This window comes from Diadema antillarum, unplaced genomic scaffold (genome assembly GCF_040938485.1).
Source record: "Diadema antillarum isolate AM-2024a unplaced genomic scaffold, OU_Dant_1.0 scf00000003, whole genome shotgun sequence".
NCBI classification, from domain to species: domain Eukaryota; kingdom Metazoa; phylum Echinodermata; class Echinoidea; order Diadematoida; family Diadematidae; genus Diadema; species Diadema antillarum.
The window spans coordinates 3,805,476-3,827,222 of record NW_027270892.1 but is presented as its reverse complement, the minus strand read 5'-3'; the positions used below and the strand labels follow the sequence as shown (position 1 = coordinate 3,827,222).

General features: G+C 40.5%; 1 protein-coding gene across 1 annotated transcript in view; it reads right to left on the bottom strand.

The window, feature by feature from the left end:
- Window positions 1–1,006: 1,006 nt before the first annotated feature.
- Window positions 1,007–21,747, bottom strand: part of LOC139742500 (phospholipid-transporting ATPase ABCA1-like) — a 100,359-nt gene continuing 79,618 nt past the window's right edge. Inside the window, exons 33-52 of the mRNA XM_071653070.1 lie at window positions 19,116–19,270; window positions 17,853–18,079; window positions 16,975–17,232; window positions 15,443–15,563; window positions 14,814–14,891; window positions 14,055–14,224; window positions 13,406–13,583; window positions 12,696–12,811; window positions 12,074–12,224; window positions 11,208–11,331; window positions 10,421–10,547; window positions 9,776–9,896; window positions 9,135–9,203; window positions 8,366–8,614; window positions 7,419–7,553; window positions 6,513–6,616; window positions 5,836–5,928; window positions 4,866–5,109; window positions 2,054–2,171; window positions 1,007–1,715 (exon numbers count right to left, since the gene is read on the bottom strand). Of these exons, the coding sequence (XP_071509171.1) occupies window positions 1,327–1,715; window positions 2,054–2,171; window positions 4,866–5,109; window positions 5,836–5,928; window positions 6,513–6,616; window positions 7,419–7,553; window positions 8,366–8,614; window positions 9,135–9,203; window positions 9,776–9,896; window positions 10,421–10,547; window positions 11,208–11,331; window positions 12,074–12,224; window positions 12,696–12,811; window positions 13,406–13,583; window positions 14,055–14,224; window positions 14,814–14,891; window positions 15,443–15,563; window positions 16,975–17,232; window positions 17,853–18,079; window positions 19,116–19,270 (3,227 nt within the window). The 3' untranslated portion in view covers window positions 1,007–1,326. The remainder of the gene's footprint in view (window positions 1,716–2,053; window positions 2,172–4,865; window positions 5,110–5,835; window positions 5,929–6,512; window positions 6,617–7,418; window positions 7,554–8,365; window positions 8,615–9,134; window positions 9,204–9,775; window positions 9,897–10,420; window positions 10,548–11,207; window positions 11,332–12,073; window positions 12,225–12,695; window positions 12,812–13,405; window positions 13,584–14,054; window positions 14,225–14,813; window positions 14,892–15,442; window positions 15,564–16,974; window positions 17,233–17,852; window positions 18,080–19,115; window positions 19,271–21,747) is intronic.

Below are 21,747 nucleotides of genomic sequence, written 5' to 3'. Positions count from 1 at the left end.
CGCCGTGACATGGAACTTTGTATTACTTTGACCATGTGTAACACCATCCTGTTTTTAAAACCTGCCATTCTCTTGGGACATCAACCGCCAATAATCTAATTGCAAAATCAGAACACACTTTTAATACCACAATTCATCGATCGGCCGCCAATTGGGAATGCGGCTTTTGTGACCTTAACCTTTGACATTTCACCGTCTATCCACAGCAAATGCAGGCTTGAGACTTACTCTGAAAATCTGACTTCCCTCTCGCATTTCTTCTCATCTCTGCAGCTAAAAATGACTTTAACATTCTCCTACTCCCTTCTTAAATAACATGCTGTACAGGTAAGGATAATCACGATGAAGGGAACAGCTACCAGTTAGTATGACTTTCATGATGGGCGATAGTCCAGGAGGTAAAAACAAATAGGTTCACATACGTTCGTATTGTACTTTGGACCAAATGGCCGCAGTACACATGGTAAGACTCTTAGAAAGAAAGTTCACTGGTTTTAAATACCGTACATACAACTTTGTAATCTTTGATGCAGCACTTCAACCAGTACTGTACCATGAATAAGAAGTCTCCTTTGGTCTACACCATTCTACCATTGCTCCTCTATACACCCTCTCTGATACTGAGATGTACACATTGCTGGTATGATACAAGTTGAGACAATCTGAGGTATTTTCCTGTCCGTTTGACTGTCCAAATGCTATGTGCAATGTGGAATGCTTAAACATTTGCGTAATGCCCAAAGGACACCACCCCACCCTCCCCTGCCTACCCCCCCCCCCTCAAAAAAAAGAAAAAAAAAAAGAGAGAGATATACTAGGTGATCCCATCTTTTCTCCCGTTCAAGGACAACACTATCTGCAAATCATTCACATCCCTTGAAGTGGCAAATATTGATAAAATATGAGATTAAAATCTTACATTCTTTCAAGGAGTAAGCATCGCAGTCACGACTGGAATGGAAAGCTGTGAAAGAGGTTTGAGCGATGGAACCATTCTTTGGTCAGTTTTTTTTTTCTCCCTTATAAATTGATGTGGCAGGATTCACTTCAAGGATTACTCTCTAGTGCGCAATATTCAATAAATACAAGGATATACTTGAGGTTAAACAGCTTCTACGTTTATTCCATAATGACACAGACTATCTCTGAGTACGTTGTACCTCATAGCGGACGTTTCCTTCAGTTTTACTTGGCAGTCGCTTAAGTAGTATCCTTTCTTGGTAAAGTCCATTTTGAAACTCGTTTCATTCGCTTCTCATTCAGTTCGGAGAAATACACTTGAAAACAATAGCTGTCCACAGTCATAAAGTTTTCTCTCACGAGATTTCAGCACTGGGATATATCAATCTCCTCCATTTGGAGACCGCCCTCGCCACCGAACGAGTTGGCGGACGCGAAAGGCGCAGATGTCCCCACGCTGCTTTCGTACAGCGGATTGTTGTAGCCCGCGTACTGTGTCATGATCGTGTTTGTATTCTGGGGACGGGCCACCGCTACGGGCGACGACGTCGCAAGAGGTGGGGCGGCTGGTGCGGGCTGCTGCCCTGCCCCCGGGGGAGGGGTCGTGAAAAGAGAGTTGACGGTGACTTTATCCAGCTGGCCACTGCGTTGCCGCTGGTGACGGATGTTGGTATTCTTTGGCTGGAGGGGTACATCATTGCTATTTATGCTTGTCAGCTCGTGTGGTGTTGGGATGTACCTTGCTGATGCTCCATCTAGACATTTCAGGTTCAAAACAGAAAAAGACAAAGGCACATGTGAAATTTTCCTCACATTTTCATTTCAATGTTTCACCACTTTGATATCGTCAACAATGTAATCTTCTTTTCCAGCAATGATGACACAAAAACTTGAAAAATTCACACCTTCTTAATGGATTGTCCAACTTCCTAAAACTTCACTGATGTATTCTATCAATATTGCCACATTCACTGAACTCATTTATATATTTGGGGCAAAATTTGCCTTTAAGTAGAAGCTGAACCAAGGATACTGCTGCAAACTTTCCACTGCAACGATGAAAGTGTACATTTTGCCCTGATGATTAACTCACCTGGTGAGAGTGCTATCCTGTTGTTAGCTTGTATATTGTTGGGTTCAGGCGGGTATAGGGTGAGCTCCACCATGGTCTCATCTCCTGTCCTCTGCTGGTTGGCAAAGTTGATGAATACCTGGAGGAAAAGGAGGATGGAGCAAATAGAAGTCAATAAAAGGATGCGGTTGCCATGGTGATTATGTTTGGTTGAAAGCTGTGCACTGATATACTGACGGGAACACAGACATTCCCATGACAAAACCAGAATGTATGTGCCATGGGGAAAGAAGAGTTAAATAAAGATATCATGGGCCATATAATGAATTGTTACTAGACATATCAAAAGGTTACTGTACAAGAAAAACAAACACAAGACTCTGAAGCTATCCACAATGATCCATGAACTGGATCTAAACATATCAAAGTAGTGTGTTTCTATAGCAAAGCCAATCCTAGGTGGGTACTTCTGGATTATATATAATTATACTCCTAGCTTAATTCTCTCGTATTTCACAGGTATTGTAAAGACTTTGCATTGATCAGGGGATGATTCCCATTATTGCAGTGTGAATTTTTTTTTTCATCCAAGTGAAATACTCTGTGTAACACTGTCCTAAATGTGTGGACTGATTACCCTGCACTTTGAGCAGATTCCAAAACGAGCTTCAATTATGATCAATTCGATCATGCTTTAACCATTTGTGTGCTATGAATGCTGAATGGCAGAGGTAACCACATAGGACTGTACACACTGTCCAGAGTCCCTGGCAAAAAAAGGGTTAAAGGGGCGTAGTCCCGGTGGTGTAGAGGGCGCTGTTGATGATACCGCCGATCACCGTGAGCATTGATACGAAGATTACCGAAGTTGAGCTGTCATCAAGAGTAAAGTGCGTAGTTGTTGCTAAGTAACGTTGCCTGCGTCGTCTTCTCTGCACATCGCGCAGTCTGTAGTAATGCCATGGTGCGTGCATATGCGCTTGTTATTATGACATCACAAGAGAACTTTGCTAAAGCTGTCTTCCCCCCACCCGAATCATGAGCGGAACTGTGATCCGACCACTGACTACAGTAAATCAGACTTCTTCGGACTCGGGGAAGTGGGCCAAAGCGTAAGTGCTAGAGAGGAGTCGATAGCGTAGGTCTCTATATGAAACTTGCGCCGTGCGCCCGCATACGCATTTGACTAAAACACCGGGACCATGCACCTTTAATGAAAGGGTTTATTGCCACTTGATCTACCATTGGATGGTCTACTTCCCAGTTCGTCTAACACCACTACGGCTAAACTCACTTGGTCTACTATCAATTTCCTCTAATGCCTGTTTGGTCTACTTCTCACTTGGTCTAATGCCCAGTTTGGCTACTTATCGTTTCGTCTAGTGACCAGATGGTCTCATTGCAGTTTTGTCTCCTTGGACTTTCTCCCATTTTGTTGAAGAAACTGTGGGTATTATGCACTTGTCAATGTAATGACTCACCCCACTACCCCCGGACATGGGTGCGTCATTTCCTCGTTTGGTCCGTCAAATTTGTGACCCAGGTGTTCGTCATTTTACCAGCTTTGTCCGTCAAATTTTTGACCGAGGGGTGCGTCAAAATCCCATCATTGTCGGTCAAAATTTTGACCGAGGGGTGCATCATGGTACGTCACTTGGCTATGGAAAATAACACGCATTTTTGCACGCTACCGGTCCCGGATACACGTACCGCGAGTGAAATTACAGTGAGCGCTTTCCCGCGGCAAGTGAAAATCAAAGTCGGGAAGCGTTTTGGAATAAGAGGAAAAAATGCTTGCCAGAATCTGGCAAGCAAAGAATTTAAAAGCCACCCTTTCTCCTTACATTTTCCCTCCAACAAACCCATGAAATCATGCATACTCAATCTCAAACCAGGGACTGTTCAGCCATGTAACAACTTAGTTCAATCTTTCCTGTCGAAACGGCAGCAGCTTGCCGCATGCCATTTTCTGCTCGCGGGATAGCCCGACCAGCTGGCCAGACGCGCGCGCGACGCTGTTAGCTGTGCGAATCTCTACGTACCGCGATCTCTACGTACCGCGACTTGGCTGTAGTTACGCAGTACTCGAGCGGGAATATGAATGCCGTAGCGTGGTGTGTACCTACCATACCTGCGCTGCAGCAGTATGCATCCACGGCACTAGCAATGGCCGCGCACACACAGCGCATTCTGCACACATGTGATTGTCATGTATGGATTGCATGCACAGAATACATACTACTGTACGGAATATCGTAGCTAGCAGCAGCGTGATGTACGGTGAATGACAATACGGTGCTTACATGGTAAGGGAAACTTGCCGAAACTTTTACAAATTATGTGTACGAACCAAAAGAAAATGAAATTGCTTGAATAAAACGTATGCAAAAATCGTTTCAGTATTTACGGGGGTGCGTCAAATGTACCGAGGATGTCCGTCAAAAAAGTGACCGAGGTGTGCGTCACTTTCATCGTGTTGTCCGTCAAAAAAGTGACTGTGGTGTTCGTCACTTGCAGCGTTATGTCCGTCAAAAAAGTGACTGTGGTGTCCGTCAAAAACCCCGTGTGGTCAGTCAAAAAATGACCATGACGCACCCATGTCCGGGGGTAGTGGGGTGCGTCATTACATTGACAAGTGCATTAGACGAAGTGGGCATAACCCATCTGGAAGTAGACCAAGTGGTAATGAGGCTAAGTGGCAATTGGACTAAATGGTCATTAGACGAACTGGTTGCTGCAGATGAAACAGGACTAGACCTGTGGGTTGAGACTAAATGGCTATTAGAAAAAGTGGGAGTAGACCATGTGATAGATCACCAGTGAAAGGCCCTACCTGGTCCAGCGTGGTCTGGCTGACGGAGTAGTCCTCGATGAGGAAGCGGGAGCGGTTCTCCTCCAGCTGGTGGAAGAGCTTGGAGAGGACCGCGTCCGCTGAGCTCAGCTGGAACTCCAGCATGTTGAAGTGCTGCTCCCTCAGCATGGCGTAGGGGAACTCCAGGGACATGAAGTCGATGAGGGCCGCCGTGCAGGGGATTTCCCCGCCAAGCCTTATGGTCAGCGTGTACCCGTCGCCAAATCTGTTGACGAGCCGGAAGAAGGGGGGGGGAATATAAGGGGGCGGAGGGAGGGAAGGAGGGACAGAGAGAGGTACATGTACACTTGTAAAGATATCATGCAATCCAAAAATTACAGAGAGAATAATTCCTCCAAAACATTGAAAATAAAGATGCAGGTGCATTCCAGTCACCAAGTTAAAGTACAAATAGCTGCATTTGAATGATCTAGGAACTGAAGTACAGTTAAGTAGTGCGTATGTCTGTGTGTGTGTGTGTGTTCACAACAGGCCAGACTTCAAAGGAAACTGCAATTGTCACTGATAGGCATGGCAACTACAGGCGACTCCCATGATAAGAAAGTCCTTGTGACTGGGAGTTTTCATTTATCAATATTTCATTATAACCAAAGAAATAAAATATATGTGTACAAGTAATAAGATTGGGGCCTGAATTTTTGCTTCGTTATATTAAAGACTTCGTTTTAAGCATGTTCATTGTAACAGGCACACCCTGCATCAACAGTGATACATAAATTCTTTAACATGAACCCTGAACTTTGTCACACATTCATGGACTGAGTCAGACGCAGGTACAATGAATGGCATGGAAATTAACTCGCTGCCTTCACGGCAATAGTAATTCACCATAGAGTTTCTACACAACACATTCTGTTCCAGTGTGCAATGGGTTAAGAAAGGTCTCCTGTGAAATCACACATAAAGAGAAGGAGGGGGGCGTGTCACTCACTTATTCTTGAGGTGCTGTGTACTGCCAAGGCACTTGAACTTTCCGTTGACCATGATGGCAAGGCGTGTGCACAGAGCTTCACATTCCTCCATGCTAAAGGATGTAATCAGAAGGACATTATAAAAAGTTAAGTTGTGACTACTGTACAAGCTGAAATGTAGTGTACAGGTGTTTTTTTAAAACAAATTGCTACTTGTCGGACATTTTTATGTGTTGCAAGGATCTAGTAATTGTTAGTTCATCTTCACCCTAAACATAATACATGTACATGTATGAGTCCATGCGGTCAGAACTAATTTTGATCCAGTCAGGTCTTATACTGTAAAAGTGTATATTTTTGTGCAACTAATTTTTCGCACTCGGTTGGGTAAGAAGAGTTTTGCATGTTTTTAATTCCGCGCAATCCAGACATCAAATACTGGAAAATGTGGCAAGCAAAATATTCGCGTGCTTTTATTTTTGCGCTGGTTTCGGATTGCGCGAAATGCGCGAAAATTTCAACACCGCGAAAATTTCCATTTTTACAGTAAGTACCATGATCACTCGATATACATGTAACTAATGTCACCCATTAACCCTTAGTGTGTTTTGAGTGCTGATTGGCTAGAAAAACCCAAAACCCTTGTACACACTTCATCTTAAGTCCCTGGCACAGAAAGGGTTAATAAGCCACTGACCTGTGAGATGTGAGAACCACCGACCTCCCCTCCTTTACTATGCTGGTGATACAGTTCCACAGGAAGCGCCGCGATTTCGGGTCCATGCCCGTCGTTGGCTCGTCCTGAAAATTTAACCAAAGAGAAATGATGACAACAAAAAATTTGTTTTTTTCATTTTACCAGTGCAGCATGATGTTGAGGTTAAATAATGTTGAGCAGAGAAATCACATTGGGGGACACCGTACTATCAGAACTTCAGCTCAGAAGTTCAAGCAAGTTAAGGGAGATGGAGATTCAGTTTCTATTTCTATATTCCTTTTCCTCAACCCTGAGAGAGGTGCTTACCAAATTAGAAAAACACATGGTACCTTTTTCTTGTTGTTGTTCATCATCAATATTAGCAAAAACTTTGACTCTATGACTGATTTCATTTTTTTTTTCTCTACAGCTATATAATCGAAGGATGCACTCAATGGAAGGATAAACTTAAGCCCGCTGCATACACTATACGACTCACGACCTTACGACTGACAGACTTTGGATCTGAAATATATCACGATAGCCTCAGAATAAACACACTTGTTTATTTCAGATCCAAAGTCTGTCAGTCGTATAGTCGTGAGTCATATAGTGTGTGGCGGGCTTTACACTTACAAGCATTGCTTTTAGTTAGTTCCATCATATTTCATACTCCTATTTGTCACATATAAGTCTTTAGTTTCATCATTTATATTAACATAACCATGCCCAATTTATTTGCTCATACAATTGTACATCATTGCATTCAATTCTGCAATTAATTTTTGTGTTTCGCATTGCATTTTGATGATTCTGATATTGTTTTTTCAAGTGATATCCAAAAAAAAAATTATAAAATGCAATTCAAATGTTTACCCCGAAGGTAATCAGTGCATCCCAACTCACCAGGAAGATGACAGCTGGGTTGCCGATGAGCGCTATTGCTGTTGACAGCTTCCTCTTATTGCCTCCACTGTACGTCCCCGCTGACCGGTCCCGGTACTCTGTCAGACCCAGCTTGCGGATCCCCCAATTTGCCACCTGCACCGGCAGACAGTTCAAATGGTGATTGAGATAGGTTGTTAATACAAGATGACGTACAGATATCAAACAAAAGGTGAAACTTTCCCTTGGCTCATGTATCTATGAGTGTAATACGAAAGATGTGAAAGGTCAACAGACCACAAGACAGATTGCAACAAATGCCACATTTCCTAGACTAATTTATCAGTTGGAAAAAAAGAAGAAGTCAACAGCACTTTCATTCTCATTGAAAATGAAAACTTTAATGACAAAGTTAAACAAGTTAGTATACTTTTTATAGGTAGTGTGTGTCCCCTGGGTATGGACTTCATGGATACCCAGGGTTTGAGTCCAAGGGAGGAGTACTGAATTCACATTTTGTGAGCAAGTATGCCATATGTACACATATATTCTGTGAAAGCAACAAAAAAGATACAGCATATATCTGCCAGGAGATGACATAGAATTTCCAGTAAGAGAAAGTCAGAACCTATGAAGATCACACTTCATGCACAGGGCTGCAGCATAATGGTCTTAAAAAAGAACAAACCAAGCAAAAACTTTTAAAAAAAATGCATGCTCAGTCTGGTAACAGACAAATTCATCGGCTGAGAATGAGAAGGGAGTTAAGTTGCCTCGAACACTATGGGTTTAGTGGCAACTAAACGCCCTTATCATTCCCTCCCGACAAATAGAGGCACTCGATAAACAGTGTTGACAGTGTCCACTCTGCCAAACGTAAGGAACAGTCACAAGCAGGATGGAGTTACTATGATAAACCTAGCAACTGGAGTCAGGGAGGGATAGCAAGAGTACAGAATCCATCTTACCTTAGTGACCTCCTCTTCGACCACGCCCCGGAGACGGGCGTAGAACTCCAGGTGCTCCTGCCCTGTCAGGAGGTCGTCCAGGGCGTCGAACTGGGGGCAGTAGCCCATGCTGCGGTTCACGTCCTGCATGCCCTCCAGGATGCTGAAGGAGTTGACGTAGGCCGTCCCGCTTGTCACGTTCGTGTCACCCGTCAGCATCTTGAAGGTCGTCGTCTTGCCCGCCCCGTTCACACCGAGCAGACCAAAGCACTGTAGATCGGCACCAGACAGAGACAGAGGGTTCAGCGGCTTATCTTTGTCATGTGAAGGATGATTTTTGTCCCACAAGTATAACAGACAAATGCTAAATTGACACTGCCTAATCATTGGACACTCTTGCAAAACTGAACTACAAGGCTTTACATTTTGAAGCAGAGAACAAATATAGGAAGTATGACACATAACACGCACACCCTCCTAAATGTGACAGAGTTTAGTACATGCAGAAGATGACAAATTTGCCAAATTTTACTCTTCATTACATCAGAAACATTTGAAGTACAGGCAAACAATCACACATGTATAACGTGTGTGAATTGGACACTAATGTCAAGAAACACATGACTGAATTATGAGTTATCAGATGGAAATGTCTGTAAGAGAGAAAAAAATCTATGACATCAGCACACAGACAGGCAGGCAATACCATGAAAGGGACAAGAAAGGGGGGGGGGGGGAAGGGAAATGAATTTTGGCTCCAATAGGCCTTAGATTATGTATCTCAACTCACCTCCCCGTTGGAGATTCCAACACACATTCGGTCCACAGCCGTCATGGGTCCCCTGCTGGTGCTATACACCTGTTGAGGATAAATTTGACTTTAATACTGGGCATAAATGAGACAATTCTAATGGTTTCATGACACATGTATTCGTTAATGCTGCAATGTATTTGCTATAGAAACATGTGAACAAAGAAAGTTTACACACTGTTCGATGATTTTGCTTTTAGTAGAGATATTCCTCTCTCTCTATCTTTCTATCAATCTAAGTATCATTAATTTATCTATATCTATCAATCTACATGTTTCTATCTATTTATCTATGCATTTATCTATCTATCCTATCTATGTATCTATCTCTCATCTATCCATCCATCCATCCATTCATCCATCCATCCATCCATCCATCCATCCATCCATCCATCCATCCATCCATCCATCTATCTATCTATCTATCTATATATTGCTAGACCACTGTCACAATGGCAGGAATTTTATGCATACATTGTATACTTCAATAATGCAGGACTCCCAAGTGCGCATCTCACGGCCCGTCAAACATACGCCGGAGCTTGCCTCATACAGCAACAACCAAACTATGCACACACAAGCTAGAGAAAAGGAAGGAGCAAGGAGAAAAGTCATTTTACCTTGGTGAGGTTTTCGATGCAAATGACATCGTTCCTCGCCCTGCCCGACAACACTCGGTGCTTCTCCCTCACCACGTCGTCGTCCTCTTGCTCGGCGGACGTCGGCGGTGGATTGATGTGCCTACAGAGGGCGACAGAGCAAAATGTTGCGCACTCATGTGAATATCAGCATTTTTTTGCCTCTATCTTCTTTTTTTACAAACTTCTCAAATTCCTTCAACTAAATCGGCAGGAGAAACTTTATGGTGCCAACAAAAGGATCTGGCAAATATCAGGATCCAAAGCCTGCAAGCCTGGGAACATTAAAGAATGAAAAGTAATCAAACTTTAAGGCCTCTTTACAGTTAGGAACTAGTTTCTGTTTTTCCAACAAAGATTATGAGATTCTCCATTATTTCAGAGAATATGTCTAAGCTTTAAAGCAGGGCCATAAAGAAAAAGCTTTTTGTTGAGGAAAAATCTAAATCACTGCAATATCAACAACAACAATGACAAAAGATTACTATATGGTTTTTACTGCAGAGATTTTTCTGATATTAGATACTGAAGGAGCAATAGATGGTGACAAGAATTAATCGCTTGAGGCTGGCCTTTAATAGACTGCATGAGGCTGCCAAAAGTACATCACAGAAACCAATGCCTTACCTGGGCTTGATGAAGAACCTGTACTCTATGAGGAGAGTGATGAAGAAGAAGGCAAAGCCCTCGATGAACATGGCAAAGAGACTTTTGCCCACCTGGTCCCAGTGGAGTGGGTCTGGGGTCTCGTAGCCTGGATGAGGTGGGGGTGAAGATAAGAGGAAGAAGGTACAAATAAGCACAAGAAGAGTGAACAATTATTGTTAATAGTACACACTTTCATAAACACATACTGTATACATACATTGTATGTACATACAAGCATGCAACATGCATACACTTATACTCTTTGTTTTTGTCAATCTTTCATTTTTCTTTCTTTTATTTTTCTAACACATAAACATACACATAAATACTAACATACATATACACATACATACAGTCTGTATACATATTGTACAGACAAACAATTGAACACGCACACAAACATACATACAAACAGATTGACATACAACCAGCATACACACATACAGAGAGACAGATATAAATGTACAACAACATACAGTATACATGCACACATTACAAACACACATACAATTTGTAGATACAAATACAGTAGCTGGGATTAATTCAGACTACAATTGTACATATAATACAAACTAAACTAATGACTCAAATGAAAGAAAATATCAACTCACACGGTACTAACAACTTAAGTTTTTAGCCCCGACATACCATAAACACTCAAGTACAAGATCATCTGCTGTTTTACCCAATCAAAACACTGTATCTGCATGTAATTGTGCGGTAGGTTTCTTACATGAGGACCCAAAACATGGTAAACTGTACGTACCTATAACACTGAGGACATCTGCCATGAGTTGATTGGTTGCCATGTCCATCAGGCCTCGTCCCAGGCAGTACGGCGGGAAGAGAAGAAAGGCCTTCTTTAGGATCACATTCACGTCTTGGAGATGCTGTGGAATGAACGAAATGGAAGAGGTACTCATTCCATCCCTCTAACAAATAAACTAAACTATGCACGAAACATACGTTAGTTCCGCTCTTTCCCCTTAATTACAACCAACCTTGAACTTTCGTGTCTGGTTTTGTTTGAAATCTTTTCATGCAATACTCTCTACATTTTTAGGCAACATGCATAGTGATGAAAAATAATATTGATAAGATCTTCGTTATCCAGAGTAGTAGCTGAGTATTTTCACTGCTCTACTGGAATGCCCTGTCATTATCATTACCCTTCTGTTGCCAGGTGCCGATTTATACACCAGGGCAGACAAAAAGATAGATAGATAGATAGATAGATAGATAGATAGATAGATAGATAGATAGATAGATAGATAGATAGATAGATAGATAGACAGATAGATAGACAGATAGATAAACAGAGAAAAACAGGTATAGACAAATATATAAATAGATAGATAGAGAGAGAAATAGAAATAGACAAATAGACATATAGAAAATAGATAGATAGAGAAAAAAGATAGACAAAAAGATGACTAGATAGGTAAACACAGAAACAGAGATACAAGTGTAGACAAATTGATAAATAGAGAGAAATAGACAAATAGATAAGTAGAGAGAGGTAGAGAGAGAGAGAGAGAGAGAGAGAGAAACAGAAATAGACAAATAGACCAATAGATAGATAGAGATGCAGTAGATGGATAGTGAGAGAGAGAGATGAAGAGATAAACATACCGGATTATCGTTGCCAAGGTAATCAAGGATGTAGGTGGAGAGTACTGTGGTGATCCCAACAAGCATGTTGCCACATGCCATGGACAGATAGGCAGTGCTTGGTACCTTGAAGATGAAAGCTGCTGGGTACGTCATTGGGATGATGGCCCACCTGAATGTCGACATCAGAGACGGAAGAAAATCATAGACCCTGTTTAGCCCACTCTTGGATAGGGAATTTACCTCAAGCATATGAGGACTTAGAGAGTGCAGAATTATGACTTAAAAACACATTTGGGAAGTTTAAGAGAAATCTGACAATGCATTAAAAAGTTACGAATCATGAAATATTATTGGTGAAATCCATTTAATGGAAGTATATTTGGAGTCAATTCTCCTTTAACTTTCCTCAGTGTACAGGATATCTTCGTAACTTAAATTATTAGTCTTTCACGCATTTCCCAAAGGGACGTTCTGATACCAAAACACAAGTATAACAGATAAGTGTTTAGATGCATTATGAAGATGCTGAGTTGTTACTTGTGCCATTTTCAGCCACTGCCTTTTGCATAATAAAAAATTCCTCATCACGCCTCTGTTAAAAACTATTTTTTACAAAATCATGTCATGACCTTTGACCTACCCATAGAGCACGAGAAGGAGGACCACACAGGGCAAACTGTCTCCAGACGTGAAGGCGGTCATCTTGAATGCCAGGAAGATAATGATGGTCAGCATGGCAGGCAGAAGATAGTTGACCTGAGGGAAATCAAAGACATAAAATGACCTTTGACCCTTTTTTGAGCCAGGGACTTTGGACAGTGTGTACAACACTATGGGGTTTTGTCTGCCAGTCGGCCCTTAAAGCACACAAGGGATTAAGACTATATTGATTTTGTTTTTCATTTTGTAGGTTTAGCTGTGGCAGTTCATTGCAATCTTGAGAAGATCTGTGATTAAAGAACAATAATAATTAAAGGAAGATGCAAAGACAGTGATATTTCAAGCTCAAAATAAAACATGAAGAATTCAACAGTTCCAACACACTACTCACACATTTGATTTGTATTGCAATGTAATGAAATATATTGTAGTTGATAACATCATGAAACCCTCACAAATTGGCAAAAACTTTTTAAAACAATGTTTAGATTAAATTACATATTTAATCAGTTGCCCTCTATTATACAAGCCAATCTGACAGCCTACACACATTTGGACATGTTTACTACATCCTTGAACATAGATACACTCTACATTTAAATGCACATGACATTTTACTCAGACACAATGACTACACTTCAACAGGATCACACACACCACACTAATCATATATTGTTACACATCACTTACCATATCCCAGCAGAAGTTACTGATCCAGTACACCGTGGGGTTTACACCGCTGACGATCTGCAGGTGTTTTGCCTTTGACGTCCGCTCGCTGATGATGAAGACGACGAAGCTCGCCGGCACAAAAGCCAGAGCGAAGAGGACAAACATGGCCACGGCTAGATTTACAGACGACTGAGACCTTGTGAGACAAAATGAGCAATGCAAACAACATCAGAGAAGGAAAATATGACGCCAACATTGTTGGCAACTTTATTTCCTCAATGTCATAAATTACATTTAGTTTACAGGTCTTTTTTTTTCCAATTTCAAGAATTGGTAATAGATGCATGCAACCTCTTCAAAACACAATCCCTATCACGCTTTGGAGAGAATTGCTTGCTATCTATTTAAATCTAATGCTGAGCACTGTACACAATGACTACAACCAACAGGATTAGAATTTACACCTTCCCTTTTGTCTTTCACTCATGGACCAGAAAACCTCTATGGTGGCAATTGCAACTGCATTAACTGCCTTTAAGAATTGAACACACAGCAAAGTTATTGATTGACGCTTATAAGGACATTTATGTCATTATGTAGGAGCGGGCCCGAACATAAAATCCCACATATCTAGAAATGAAAAATGTGATTTGACGTTTAGTCTTACTGGATCTTTTCGTCCAGCTGGGTGTCAGTGAAGTTGATGGGGTGGGACGTGATGGAGATGCCGTGGTAACGGCTGCTGTTGGCCGAGTCGATGTGTGCCCTCAGCAGCAGGTTGTTCATCACGTTCATGAAGATGGGAAGGGCGTGCCAGCCGTTGTTATCCCACCACACCTGAAAAAAAAAAAGATTACCATGGAGAAACTAAGTCAACATTGGAAGATGTTTGTCAGTTATCATCCATTTCATCCGACTCTTTATGATAAATTTATCACTTCTTGGAATAGTACAATGACATTTGCTACATTTCAGAACTTAAATCACACTCAAAGAAACCACTAATCTGTTTATTTGACATTTATCGTCAGATGACTGATTTCTTTCATACCAGAAAACTGAATGAAATTGGAATACTATACAAGAGACATTGCATAACAAAATATCAAGAGTTGTTTAAAAGCTTACAATGCAATATGACTTATCATTTTGTCATCTTTGAAGCTAATTCAGATTTCCGACATGCAAAAACATACCAACAGTTAAATCAATTGTTTTGACAACTTGCATAACTGCTTGATTGATAGCACTGTAATGAATGTTCAAACGCTACTAGCTGAGGAAACACACCATCATCACATCATTTTTGCTGTGGCTGAAGAGATAGTTAAACAAAGAAGACAGAAGGTACACAACATTTTCTTTTTAAGGATCATCACAGTCTGCACAGAAGGACATGTACACTGTAGGCCTATAGGATACACACCTTCACATTTGAGGGTGTTGTCAATGAGGCCAGAACTTCGTACAGCTCTTGAATAGTGTTTTTTGAGGGCAGGAATTCCTGAAATACAAAAAAAGAAAGATGAAAGAATTGGGAAAAAAAAGAGGGATATTCTACAATAGTGACACTTAATCCATTACCATTAACAGTCTCCAATGCAAATGATGCTTTTCAAATCTTAATCTCTCATCCTAAAACATTAGAACATGGTTATTTTCTCTTTTTATAGGTTGTTGTCATTGCTTTGACACAGTTGCTTAATGCTTAAGCATTGCACAAAAAATAATATATACATCCATTAGATATTAACAATTTCTGAAACACTGCCCCAAAACACATTTTCATGCCAGCTGAGTGCGCAATGAGAATTACATAGAAACGATAGATGAGGAATATGTATGGAAAAATCAAATGACAACATTGTCCCCTTCACCTTTTTCCTTGTTTCAACCTTCACATCTGTTTGAAAATCAACAAAAACATATTGAACATCAATGATGCTCCCACAAGTAAAAGTATCACAGAAAATAAGACTTAGAGGGTACAAATACAGAGCCATGGTACTCTGCCACAAAGTCCCAGGGACAGAAGAAGAAGGGACTAGGACTTACCGAGTTGCCTCCAGAGTTCTGGGACTGGTTGATCCTGATCCACTCTCGGATGAGAGCACGACTCTCGTTGAAACTGATCAGAGCATCTTCATTGTCCTCGATGAAACTCAGTCCACCATACCTGCACGCAATCACCATAGCAACGACAACATCAAGACCACAGCATAATGGTGCTCTCTACTCTCTGTATTCAGTGCTAACTTCTATCTGCGGTGATCACATGCAGGAAAACACACATATAAGTAAGAGCGACTCTGGCTAATTCTATACCTCTTGCTGACTAATTTCATACGACTACGCCCACATTTCATTTTCCTTTTGTATGCAACTACATATTCCATTCAATTCCAATGATTTTATTTCCATACAAAGTAATACAAAGCAATATACATAATGCTTACATGAGAACATAATATTTTACGGAACTTTGAATCACGTAAGTTTCAACAAAACATGGATACAATATAATAATAGTATCAATTTTGGTTTTTAGATAAATAAACAAGTAAGCAATGCAATCTTGTTTTGTAACTCTATATGGAAAAGAGGAAATTCACAAGAAAAGCATAGCGTGTAAAATCTGTGAATTACTCTTGGAGATGAGGGCATTTCAAGATCTGTCAAGGACTCCATGTATGAAAATTTTGATATCCTGATGTCCTGGGTCCCGTTGAATAAAACCTTTTTAGCAACCCTAAAAAATTCAGGTTGGGATTTGCCCAACCTGAATTTTTTAAGGTTGCTAACCTAAGGATGTAAAATCCGTTGCATAAAAACTCTGGTTGGGAGCTTCCAACCGGAATTTTGTGATTTCAACCGGAAAAAAATCCGGTTGGAGTTTTATGCAATGGGCCCGATATCCTGATATTGATCAACAATAGCAAATATAAACATTATTCACTCTTGCCAGACTGTGCCATGTTCGACCATTTACGTCACCAGTAGAATGTAACAGCAAGTGCATGGAAAACTTGCCAATAATGTTCAATTCTTGTTAAGACTTGATTCAACCACAAATAATGACTTAAAACTTTCCTCATGTTTCCACTTTCAACTCCAGATGGTTCATTCTCTCATAGTCGAAGAACTGAATGCAGTCAAGGAATGGTGAGCAATCTTCATACCAATCTATCCGCACGTAAACCAAAAGAATTATGAATAAACAAGACGACTATTGACAGTGGTCAAAGTCGGTTGACCAATGATTTCTATGCTTCATACAAATTTGAATGTCCTGCACACAAAGACATGGAATCCTAACGAGCACTGAAAGAGCTGTGGGAGGCAAGACATTACAATAACTTTCTCCATCTTTCAGTGAATGGAAATTGACTGGGCAGGAGCCCAATACTTGTCACTGTAAAAGTGCTCATATGATTTTTCAACTGCCCACCAAGAGTTTTTAATAGCAATAGGCAAGTGGCCAAGGGGGTTGGTTGTTGCAAGAGGGGGGGGGGGGGGGGGGGGGGGAATAGAGGAGGGGGATTCACTCATCTTGTTAGGATAAGCACCATCCCAGAGGATGTCTGTACCTGTTGAGGATGAAATCTTCCATAGTTTTGACTATGTAGGAGCTGATGTTGGTGCTGCTCATGTTCTGCAGGTAGTCGGTGGTGGGCTCCACCCTGGTAGGTGGGGGCAACCCCTCCGCCCCTACGTCACAGCTCTGGAAGCCCAGTTCACAGGTGCAGCTGAGGTTCCGCTGGTTGAAGTCTTCGTACAGGTAGTCAGGGAAGTACGGCTTGGGTGGCTTGGACCAGTTGGTGGCGATGTCCGGCTCACAAGGATATCTGTACGAAGCATCACATGAGACCCTCATTAAGTATTGTATTAATTACACATCAGTCCCTGAGTTTGGGAGGAGTAGGTCTACATTGTATCACTGGTATTTTGAAGTTAAGCCCTTGAAGCACTGTAGGATCGTAGCAGCAGTGAAATTAACTCTTACAGGATTTTTTACTCACTCATATAAAGACAGCACAGACACATCACAGCACTCTTGTGCATATGATTACAATAATGAGAAATAGATATCCTATAAGTAAAGTGGCCAGAGACAAGCCACCATTGAAATTATTCTCAGTGAATGCTATGTCATTCCCTAGTTTGCCAGTACAATAAAATAGGAAATAATGTGACATTTGCTGGACTTTTGTAGCAACACTACGCAATTACCAAGTATCGGATGTACATCATGTTACGATAATACCACAAGAAATCGTCAGACTAAAATTGTAAAGCAATATTTAAGGCCTCACACATATCAGTACTAACACAGATGCAGAGTTGATTTCAAGGATCTGCAATCAAACAAGATACTCCAAAAAATGGCAGACATAACAACTGAAGAAAGGTAATGAATATGATACCAGCATGCCACTGCAAGGCAGCATATAAGAAAGAAACTCACGGGCTGTCGGAGTTCGGCATGCACCTGACGCCGAGGCCTGGTCCGTTGAGGAGCGCATCCTCCATGGCAACAGAGACAGGGTTGCTAGGGCTGTCCTGGCTGTAGAAGACGTAGTTGTCTGGTCCGTAGAGACCCGGCACCAGCTTGAGGGCGGAAGGTTGTTGGATCGGCGGGATGAGGGTGGCAAACAGCATGGAGAAGCATACGAAGATCACTGGCAGAATCACCTGGAGTGGGACCAAAGAGATCAAGAAATGATTAAACCCTCAAATTAATCAAGGACACTGCAACAAAATTCCACCAACATCATGATTTGACTCTGCATCAACACAACCAACTCAAAGTTTTCATCGGGTTGATTTTCAGGTAGGTCCAATGAAAATATTTGTTTGGGATCGATTCAGCAGGTGTAGGATCTTGGGTATTTTCTGACAGCATTACCCCCCTTTCCTATTAGAATCTGAAGTTTGTAAATCATGCAATGTGAAGAATAAATACTGTTTTCAGAATTTTCACCTCAAATATTTTACCTAGCAACTTTTGTTGCTTTTTTACTGCAAGATCACATACAACATGTATGCAGTAAAGGTGACAACAGATTCAAACAAAGCAAATACATGTACATCTTCTTCAGAGGCATAAAAAATAATTGCCCCTCACTTTTAGAGAAATTAAGAGGGCACGAGGGCAGACTGACCCATTTGCCACAGAAGCAGATGACTTGCTATACATGTATCTTGCTACTTTGTGCTGTCCAACGACACACATTCCGGGCTGTCGGTCGAGAGAAATGATTCCAGAAGGATGCAAATGTGTAATGAGTCACTCAATAGTGTTTCAACACGTCATGATCTCGATGCTTTTTCCTTAACAGTACTTGCGTTACAGGAGGCAATATATCAGATAATGAGTGATATTTGTGTAGAAACAGAAATGCTGCGAAATAGAACATTTATACAGGATGCTGCTCTGCAATGACACGAGTAATACTGTATACACCATATATTTTGCAAGTCTAATTTTTTCGCAAATCGGGACTTCCCGACAATTCCGCCAGTGGTTAAATTCGCGATCGTGGAGTACAGTACTGAATGGAAAAATGTATGCGTGCACGCCGTCACATACATGATGAGATTAGAGTCAATATTTCCATGTGTCTTTACATTTGCAAATAGCACTCGATTTGGGAAGTACGTGAAAATAAAAAACCTCACAAAATATTTGGCATATAGAGTCTGCAACTTGTCTAATGCGTGTACGAACCTGGGCAAGGAAGCCCTTCTTGCTCCGGCGGGCGTGGTGGAATCGTTTGAAGAAGAGGGCGGCAAACTGGCGCCTGATCAGCTTCAGTCCCGTCACTCGCTTGTTGCTCAAGTCCAGCACTTCTTGTGCGTGGGCTGGGGGAGTCAGCACGGTTACTATGGTAACGTACGAAAACAGTGTGAGGTTTGGTCAGGTTGGCATAAGGAGGAGAAAAAAATAATGATAAAAAAAAATACAAACAAGTTAAAAAAATCTCTGGGGCAACTTCTCAAACCCTTTCTGTTCAAAAATGACACTCAACGCACAACAATAACAAAAGGAATTAACTACAGAATTGATATTTAGAATGGAGCAGTGTTTGCTGATCAATGGATACTCATGATAGCTTCTTCTAACGTTCTACAATTCTGCACAGTGTTTTGTAGTATAAAAAGTATAAAAAAATTCAAATTCATCAAGACTAACCCTAACTCTACTACCAAAGCCACTTGCAGACACAGGTACAATGTGGGCACATATTTGAGGCCCTTGATTGGGTTGAATAAGATACACTTTGATAATTAATTTTATCATCAAAGTTGCCTTCATCTGTTTGTCATTCTAATTAAATAATTTCCTTTCTAGATCAAAGGAATTGATTCAAATCTTCTTCAAATGATAATATATCATTTTTTAAAGCACAGCAGTAACAAAGAATGGTGCAAATTCAACACATCACAATTGTTGACAAACAAGTATGGCCCAGTAAACTCAGTTTGACTGCAAAGAATTCACTTTGATAATGATGGATTAGATATCTTTTTAGCTTGTTAGTGATGATCTTTACATACATGACACACTTTATCTCCTGTCACACTCATGCACTGTATCTACAAATGAAAGTGTTTAAATGCAAAAACTGATGTATACATTTTTATCAATCTACAGAAAACAAATAAAATAATGAAAATATATGTGACATTTTTAAGAATATCTTTAAAAACAATTTTCATGTAAAAGACGCAATATCACTGAAAAAAAATAGTGACAATCTTAATAATATATTTAAACATATTTTTTAGGTAAAAGATGCAGTATCACAGAAAAAATACTCTATTTGATCATAACATTACTTTAAAAAACCTTAAATCTTCCTTTGCATTAAAATTCTTGAATAAAGACAACTCCTAAACAAAAACTCCAAAAATCTCTGAACAAACAAGACATGATCTGTCAATTAAATCTAACATTCTCCAAATTCATCACATACTTTATGACTCTTCTTATAAACTAAACAAAGATAGCCCAAAATCTCTACTGCACACAAGGTGTGCCAAGTGTATGGGCACACCTACAAATGTATGTACTCATGTACACGTATATGCCTGGTCATTCATTCCTCATTCACATTTTCTACTCAATTATCATAAAAGATGGATCCATCATGTAGATGGTAGAGAACTAAAGAAAAACGGTCACCAGTATTCAGAAGGGATTTTTTTTTTCATTTTGTTTTTTGCTCTTTTTTTTCTTTATATGCAAACATATAGTTTTATTGTTGTTGTTATTTTGACCCACATATACACAGGATGATTACCACACTTCAAGAACATAAGTGCGGTATGGATTGGTTAGTGGATTATTTTCAAGACATCGTAGGGTAAAGAAAATGTTGCTGAATGCTATGATTCAGCTGATGTGTGTGACACAAGACAAGTACAAGTTCAAGGCTAGGTGAATTAATCTGGCTAGACAGACAAAGAGGAAAACATGCAGGTTGTCTCTACGATACGTCAACACAGCATGCAGTGATTACGGGACGCCACCAAGGCAGAACAGATCACGAAATGCTCCCAAAGGAAAAGCATAACGGGTTGAGAAAGACCAGTGGAACGAGGAAGAAGAGAAAGCTAACCTCCCGATCACAATAACAACGTCCACTACTTCAAATCACATCTCAAGATTCCACGTAAGTACTACGCTTCATCATTTAGCACCAGGCGCAATTGCATGGTGGCGCAAGTACATGTAAATGACTACGTACAAGCTGCTGCAGTAAGATGTGCTGGATTTGGCGGCCGAATGATTGCTTCAGCTTGTCACACATTGCATTTTTTTTGGTCAAAATAAAGCCCTTGAATATTTACACTACGAGGGAAAGCACCATCAAATGCGAAGCATCGAGAAATGCTTTTATCTTTATATCTTTAATAGCCAATGCGCAAAATTTATGGTGCTGATTTGTGCAGAATACATGTAATTTATAATAAGTAAACACAAACATTGCTGACTATTCCACAATAGCAGCTTCTATGGTCAAAATTGAACTCTGTTTATCTCTGCTGATTGGAATCAAATACAAATTTTCCTAAATCAATGAGTGATTATTTTTACATTCATTGTTGAATAATGAAGTATTTATGTGTAGCACCTATTTCAAGAGATATGTAAAGAGCTAAAGAATGATTGTATATATGTCACTCCATCACAACACACAAAAGCTGGCAGCATTTGAATTTTGTCGCCCTCTATATCACTTTCCAGAAGATGAAAATATACTATTAGGAAGAACAAGAGATGAAACGACAGTGGGTCAGAGATTATGCGCACTCATACATAGATCGATGGCTCTGTTTAGACTTGACAAAACATA